This window comes from Chlamydotis macqueenii, chromosome 30 (assembly GCF_036417535.1).
Source record: "Chlamydotis macqueenii isolate bChlMac1 chromosome 30, bChlMac1.mat, whole genome shotgun sequence".
Taxonomy (NCBI): Eukaryota; Metazoa; Chordata; class Aves; order Otidiformes; family Otididae; genus Chlamydotis; species Chlamydotis macqueenii.
The window spans coordinates 720,057-727,787 of NC_141585.1; the positions used below are offsets into that span (position 1 = coordinate 720,057).

The window sequence follows — 7,731 nt, forward strand, 5'->3', positions numbered from 1 at the left end:
ATTTGGGGGGGGGTCTGGGGATTACTTTGGGGAGCCTGAGGGGTGGGATCATGGGGGACCGTGGGGAGCCTGGGGGTCCAAGACCCACCCCCACCCACCCACCACCCTCTGTGGGGCCTCAGCCCCCAAACCATCGCTGCACCCCCAGGTTCCCCTAAACCCAGAGCCGAGAGCCGCCCCGCACCCACTGTCGGGGGTCCGCCATCCCGCGCAGCCCCCACCCCACATCACCCGAGCAGGGGGGGCTCGCTCTGCACACGTGTTTATTGCCCTGCGGGGACCCCCCTCACCCCGTACCCCAATTTTTTTTCCCGCAGATCCATCCATGGACCCCAGGGGACGCGCTGGAAGCGGGGGCTGCATCTCGGGGCGCGGCAGGTCGGGTTTGGCAGGCGGAGAGGGGCGCGGGGGGAAGCCCCCCGGGAGTGGCGGGTGCTGGGTGGGTGCGGGGGGGTTTTGGGGTGCCCCTCGCACGCTCAGGGGTGTCCCTCGCACAGCCAGGGCAGTTGGCTGGTGCAGGGGAAGTCGTACCACTCGCCGTCCTCCCTCACCGCCGCGCAGTTTTCCTGCCGCCCGCCGTTGGGCTCGTTCCTGTGCCACCAGCTGCCGCGAGGCGGGGGGGTCAGCGCGGCCCCCCCCCGCGGCCCCAAACCCCCGTCCCCTCGTCCCCCACCACCCTACCTGCTTTCCCGGGACAGCACGGTCCCGTTCGCTCTCCTCCAGGTGCCCTCGGCCTCCTCGTCCCGGATGCCGAGCCAGGAGGAGCTGCGCAGCGTGGTGCGGATGAAGGCCTGGGGGGGGCAAAGGCGGCGTCGCCCCGTGGCAGAGCCCCCCCGGCCCCCTCGCCCGGCCTTGGGGGCAGCAGGGGACAGCAGGTCCCAGCGGCAGGTAGGACATGGTGGGGTCTGGACTAGCTTAGGGCTGTCTTAAATCCTGTGTATTTAGGGCTGGGGCTAGACTAGAGCCTCCCTGGGCTCTGGACTAGCTTAGGTCCTATGTATTTAGGATTAGGGCTAGACTGGACCTTCATTGGGGTCTGGACTAGCTTAGGACTATCTTAAATCCTGTATATTTAGAGTTAGGGCTAGACTGGACCTTCATTGGGGTCTGGACTAGCTTAGGACTATCTTAAATCCTGTATATTTAGAGTTAGGGCTAGACTAGACCTTCATCGGGGTCTGGACTAGCTTAGGACTATCCTAAATCCTGTATATTTAGGGTTAGGGCTAGGCTAGACCTTCATCGGGGTCTGGACTAGCTTAGGACTATCCTAAATCCTGTATATTTAGGGTTAGGGCTGGGCTAGGATCCTGTTGGGGTTTGGGCTGGCTTAGGGTTAGGCCAAGTCTTATAAATACACGTAGAGTTAGGTTTAGGATAGGAGTAAGATTACAGGGGGGTTGGATTAGAGTTATAGGTCAGGTTTAGGGCGAGGGTTATGGTGAGAGTTCGAGTTAGAGCCAGGATTAGGTTTAGGCTTAGGGATACAGTTAGGATCAGGTTTAAGGTTGGGGATGGAGTTAAGGACAGGTTCCGGCTGGGTTTGGTTCAATATTAGGGTTACGGTTCTGTTAGGTTGGGTTTAATTGTAGGAATACTGGCACTAGAGTATAAATTTAAGGTTAAACGGGCCAAATTTGGGTAAAGCTTAGGGTGAGGGCTCAGCAGCACCCACCCATGGGGAAAATGGGGTGCAGGGTGACCCCAAAACTCTCGTAGGGCTCAGGACAGGATTTCTGGAGTTCACATGGGGCTTCCAGCCGCTCCCCTCTCCCCCCAGAATCATCCCCCTCCCCACAAAGCCCACCTCAGCCCCGACCATTTCCCCGTCCCCGCTCCCGGATCCCGGGACCCGCTCCCGCCCCCCCCAACCTCCGCCCCCGTCACCTTCTCCTCGGGATCGTCCACCTCCAGGAGCTGCGAGCCCAGGAGGGAGCAGAAGCGCTGGGCGTTTTTCCAGGAGCTGGGCGTCGTCGAGTAGAAGTAGCAGGAGTTCCGAAAATAAGTCCAGCCTTTGGAGCACGGGGGGCAGCCTGGGCGACGGGGACGGGACACAAAAAAGTGGGGGTCACCTCCCGGGCTGGGGCTGCGAGACCCCGGAAACCGGGACAACCTGGAGACACGACCCCGACTGCTGGATTAGGGTTGGAGCCCTGCTAGGATTTGGGTTAAATCCCGGCTATTTAGGGTTAGGACTGGCTTGGGGGGGGTCCCACTGGGGTTTAGGCTGGGTCAGGATGAAGTTAAAGCCCATCTATTCAGGGTTAGGACTGGCTTGGGGGGTCCCACTGGGGTTTAGGCTGGGTCAGGATGAAGTTAAAGCCTGTCTATTTAGGGTTAGGACTGGCTTGGGGAGTCTCACTGGGGTTTAGGCTGGGTCAGGATGAAGTTAAATCCCATCTATTTAGGGTTAGAATCCCACCGGGGTTTGGGTTTAACTTGAGTCCTATGATTAGGGTTACAACTGAGCTAGGATTAGGACCACGCTGAAGTTTGGGCTAAGTTAGGGTTAGCTTAAATCCTAGATATTTCAGGCTGTGCCTGGGTTAGGTTTAGGGCCCTGGTGGGATTAGGGCTAGGTTAGGATTAATTTAGATTCTTTATACTCAGTGTTAGGGCTAGGTTAGGATTAACTTAGGTTCTTCATATTTAGGGTTAGGCCTAGGTTAGGCTTATTGGGGTTTGGGCTAGCTTAGGGTTAAATCACATATATTTAGGGTTTGAGCTGGGTTAAGGGTTAAGAAGACCCTGCTGAGTTTTTATTAGGGTTAAGTCGCATGTATTTAGGGTTAAGCCTGCGTCAGGGTTAGGACCCTGTTAAGGTCTGGGCTTGGTTAGACTTAGCTTAAGTCACCCGAAATGTAGGGTTAGATCAGGTTTAGGGCCCTGTTGCAGTTTGAGCTTAGCTTAAGCCATTCCGCGTCAGGTTAGGGCTGAACCCGGCCAGCCTAGAGTTAGGCCAGACCCTAAATACTGGGGCTGAGGGCGCCCGGGACTGACAGGAGCGGGAGCAGACGGGGTCCTGGCTGCCGTGGACGACCCAGCGGCTCCACTCGCGGTCGCCGGCGTAGAGCATCACCGTCTGCTGCCGGTTGTTGCCGTAGTTGAAGTAGAGGTCGTGCCCGGCGAGCGCCAAGAGCGTGCCGGCGCGGCACTCCCAGCGCTGCAGCGGCCCGTCGGCGCGGCACGCCTCCAGCTTCACCAGGCTCAGGTTTTGGCCGCGGAGCGCCGTCACGCAGCGCTGGCCGCCCCAGGCCCGCAGGCGGCCGCCGCGCAGCCACTGGAACCGCTGCGCCGCGGAGTCGGGGCGGCACGGCGCCGCCGTCAGCCAGGGCCCGCTGGCTTCCACGCATTTGCGGTGGGCCTCGTTGTACAGCAGGAAGGAGCGGGAGGCTGCCGAGGGGCGCGGGGTCAACGGGGCGGGGGGACGCACGCGGGGACGGGGGACACGCATGGGGATTGGGGACACGCGGGGACTGGGGACACGCAGGGACTGGGACGCACGCGGGGATTGGGGACGCACGCAGGGACTGGGGACACGCAGGGACTGGGGACACGCAGGGACTGGGACGCACGCGGGGACTGGGGACACAGCTGGGGTGTCACCGCGCGGAGGAGCGGGGGACACGTGGGGACTGGGAACACGAGGGGATTGGGGACACGCAGGGACTGGGATGCACGCAGGGACTGGGGACACAGCTGGGGTGTCACCGCGCGGAGGAGCAGGGGACACGCACGGGTTGGGGACACGCACGGGTTGGGGACACGCAGGGGTGTCACCGTGCGGAGGAGCGGGGGACACGTGGGGACTGGGAACACGCGTGGGTTGGGGACACGCGGGGGTGTCGCCGCACGGAGGAGCGGGGGGACACATGGAGGAGCGGGGGGGACACGGGTTGGGGACACGCGGGGGTGTCACCGCGCGGAGGAGCGGGGGGACACATGGAGGAGCGGGGGGGACACGGGTTGGGGACACGCGGGGGTGTCACCGCGCGGAGGAGCGGGGGACACGCGGGGGCTGGGGACACGCGGGGGTGTCACCGCGCACGCGCACCCTCCTCCGGCGGCTCCTTCGCCTTCTCCGCCTCCAGCGCCTCCGTCAGGGTCGCGACTGGGGGAGCACCGGGGGGGACGCAGAGGTCACCTTGTCCCCGCGAGGCACGGGGTGGGAGAGGGGCACCCAACGCCCCCCCAGCAGCCCCGTAACCGTGCCTTTGCCCCCCCCCCAGGTGGAAGGGGCTCCCCGCGCCCCGCGCAGCCTCGCCACTCACCGTGCCGCGAGCCCAGGGCGAGGAAGAGGACGTTGGCCAGCACCGAGACCCCCAAGGCCACGGCGCCCACCAGCACCAGCTTCTCCCTGGGGCAGCACCCCGCCGCTGGGAAGGGTGGGTGGGCGACCCCCGGGCCCCGCGTGGCCTGGTTGTGTCCCGCCGGCGACGCCCGCGCCGTAGCTGGGGGGTCGGGCGCGCGCTTCTCGCTTGGCTCGGCGCCGGGGGGGTCCAGGGGCTCGTAGAGGTTCTCCTCCGCGGGGCACAGGGTGCTGCCAACTGGGCAGGGGGCGGCGGTGACGGTGCTGCGGGGTGGCTCCTGCTCTGGGTGCCACCGCCGCCCCTGGGGACCCCCCTCGCGCACCGGGATTGGGGGGGCCCCCCGGTGCCGCTTCCCTGGGGCCCCCCTCGCTAGGCACCCCTGGGTGTCTCCGGTTTCCCTGGGGATCGCCCGTGGGCACCGAGGATGGGATTGGGGGGCCCCTCCAGGGCCACCACCCACCCTGGGGACCCATCTTGAGCACCAGGGGCTGGGGGTCCCTCTTTGGGTGCCACCGCTTGGCCCAGGGACCCCAGCCGGGCACCAGGGATGGAGATGGGGATCCCACAACCATGCTGGGACCTGCCCCCCGCCCCAGACACCAGGGCTGGGGGAACCCCGCCTTGGGTGCCACCGCCCACCCTGGGGACCCATCTTGAGCACCGGGGACCGGGGTCCCCTTCTAGGTGCCACCGCTTGCCCCAGGGACCCCAGCCGGGCACCAGGGATGGAGATGGGGATCCCACCCTGGTGCCACATCCATCCTGGGACCCCTTCTCAGACACCGGGACGGGGGAGCCCTCCTGTAGGTGCCACCACCCACCCTGGGGACCCCACCTTGGGCACCGGGGACAGAGACAGCGGCTTCCCCCCAGACTGTGAGACCCCAAGGGTGACACGGGGGACACTGGGACCGCTGGGTTCGCCCCCCCACCCCACCCCACCCGCCCCCCGCGGGGTGCTCCCTACCTTCCCCGCCGCCGGGCCCCAGCGCCCGGCTGGACTCCACGTTGCCGTACATCGTCCCGGCGCCGCCGCCGAGCTGTCCCCAACGCGTGTCCCCAACGCGTGTCCCCAACGCGTGTCCCTGCTGATAAAGGCTGCAGGAAGCGGGTGGGGGGGCGGGGGGGTGCCGGATGCACCCTGCCCCGGGGCCCCCGAGACCCCGCTGTCGCTGGGGTCTCAGCGCAGGGTGGGGGGGGGGACATGACACCCATGGGTGCTGCCCGCCTGGTGAGCGGGAGCTGGGTGACGTGGGGGACATGGGGAGAAAGAAGGGGCACCCCGACTCAGGTCCTGGGTGTCCCCATGCCCAAGGGTGCACCCATGGCAATGCCCAGGGTGTCCCCATGTTGAGGTGTCCCCGTGCCAATGTCTGGGGTGTCCCCGTGCCAGGGTGTCCCCATGCCAGGGTGTCCCCATGCCAGGGTGTCCCCATGTTGAGGTGTCCCCGTGCCAGGGTGTCCCCATGCCAGGGTGTCCCCATGGCAATGCCCAGGGTGTCCCCATGTTGAGGTGTCCCCGTGCCAGGGGTGCACCCATGGCAGCACCCGGGGTGTCCCCATGCCGTCCCCACACCCAGACCGTGCCCCCCACGCCCACACTCAGCAGATGCCGGTGCCCGTGGTGTCCCCGTGGCGGTGCCCGTGGTGTCCCCATCACCGAGATGTCCCCACGCCCACCGTCTTCCCACTCCCGTCCCAGCACCCACGGGTGGGCTGGGTGGTCCCGTGGCGGGTTCCTCCGGCCGCGCAGGAAGAGCCGGGTGCTATCAGCGCCCACCAGCCCCGGCCACAGCTCCCCGGCCGCGTCCCGGCACCCGGCTTATCGCACGCGGGGGGAGCGGGCACCCGGGGCCGTGGGGCGGGCGCGGGGCTGGCCGTGGGGCCGTGGTGGAGCCAGACGGGCCGTGCTGGTGCCAGGTGTCCCGTGGTGGTGCTGGTGGTGGTGATGGGTGCCCCGTGGTGGTGATGGGTGCCCTGTGGTGGTGATGGGTGTCCCGTGGTGGTGCCGGTGGTGGTGATGGGTGTCCCGTGGTGGTGCTGGTGGTGGTGATGGGTGCCCCATGGTGGTGCCGGTGGTGGTGATGGGTGCCCCGTGGTGGTGATGGGTGCCCCGTGGTGGTGATGGGTGCCCCGTGGTGGTGGTGATGGGTGCCCCGTGGTGGTGCTGGTGGTGGTGATGGGTGCCCCGTGGTGGTGATGGGTGCCCCGTGGTGGTACCAGACGTGCCGTGGTGGTGCCGCGTGTCCCACGTTGGTGTTGGTTGTCCCTTGGTCGTGCTGGGTGTCCCGCCCTGTGTCCCACGGTGGTGCTGTGTCCCGTGGTCATGCCAGCTGTCCCGTGGTAGGGTTGGGTGTGTGGTCATGGTACCAGGCGTGCCATGACTTTGCCAGATGTCCCGTTGGTGGTGCCAGGTGTCCCGTGGTCGTACTGAGTGTACCATGGTCGTGCCGGGTGTCCCATGGCGGTGCCAGATGTCCCGTGGTGGTGCCACGTGTCCCGTGGTCTTGCTGGGTGTCCCATGGTCATGCCAACTGTCCCGTGGCGGTACCAGATGTCCCATGGTAGGGCTGGGTGCGTTGTCGTGGTACCAGGTGTGCCGTGAGTCTGCGCGGTGTCCCGTGATGGTGCCGACTGTCCCGTGGTGGTGCCGGATGTCTTGTGGTCATGCCAGGCATCCCGTGGTGTTTCCAGGTGTCCCGCGGTCATGCCAGCAGTGCCACGGTGATGCTGGTTGTCCCGTGGTGGTGCCGGCTGTGCCGTGGTGGTGCCGGTTGTCTCATGGCTGTACTGGGTGGCCTATGCTTGTGCCGGGTGTCCCGTGGTGGCGCCAGGCGTCCCGTGGCGGTGCCGGGTGTCCCATGGTGGTGCCGGGTGTCCCGTGGTGGCGCCGGGTGTCCCGTCATGGTGACAGTTGGGCCATGGCAGTGCCAGGTGTCCCATGGTGGTGCTGGCTGTCCCCTCACGGTGACAATTGTCCCGTGGTGGCGCTGGCTGTCCCGTCATGGTGACAATTGTCCTGTGGCATTGCTGGCTGTCCCGTGGCGGTGCCGGGTGTCCCCTCGTGGTGACAGTTGTGCCGTGGTGGTACCGGCTGTCCCCACACCCCTCCCCCCAATCCCTCCCCCCCCTGGGACCCCCCCCACACCCGCCCTGTCCCCACGCGTGTCCCCGCGGTGTTGCGCGGGCCGCGGCCGCCAGGCAGCGCCCTCACGACAGGGGGTACCGGTACCAGGGGCTGAAACTGGGGATACTGGGACCGGGTGTTGGGAGCTGAGGGGCTACTGGTAACGGGGAGCCGGCGTGGCGGGTGGGGGGGGGGTGGGAGCCAATACTGGGGAGGGTGGGGCTGCACCGGGGAGCGGGGCCCCATTACCAGCAAGCAGATGGGTGTACTGGGCTGATACTGGGAAGCTGGCAA

At 66.2% G+C, this 7,731-nt stretch overlaps 1 protein-coding gene across 1 annotated transcript; it reads right to left on the reverse strand.

The window, feature by feature from the left end:
- Positions 1 to 245: 245 nt before the first annotated feature.
- On the reverse strand, positions 246 to 5,360 carry LOC147597003 (macrophage mannose receptor 1-like). The gene is made up of 7 exons (XM_086769078.1): positions 5,278 to 5,360; positions 4,272 to 4,547; positions 4,055 to 4,111; positions 3,001 to 3,393; positions 1,888 to 2,033; positions 682 to 791; positions 246 to 603 (listed from the first exon to the last, which is right to left on the reverse strand). The coding sequence occupies exons 1-7, from the start codon at positions 5,327 to 5,329 to the stop codon at positions 477 to 479; spliced, it is 1,161 nt and encodes a 386-aa protein (XP_086625204.1). The 5' UTR covers positions 5,330 to 5,360; the 3' UTR covers positions 246 to 476.
- Positions 5,361 to 7,731: the final 2,371 nt, after the last annotated feature.

Excerpts from the sequence above, each read along its gene's own strand:
- LOC147597003 (XM_086769078.1), bottom strand. The coding sequence starts at position 5,329 with ATGTACGGCAACGTGGAGTCCAGCCGGGCGCTGGGGCCCGGCGGCGGG. Across the intron at positions 3,394-4,054 it reads GAAGGAGCCGCCGGAGGAGG|CCTCCCGCTCCTTCCTGCTG; the intron begins GTGCGCGTGCGC and ends GCCCCTCGGCAG. Across the intron at positions 792-1,887 it reads TGGACGATCCCGAGGAGAAG|GCCTTCATCCGCACCACGCT; the intron begins GTGACGGGGGCG and ends TGCCCCCCCCAG.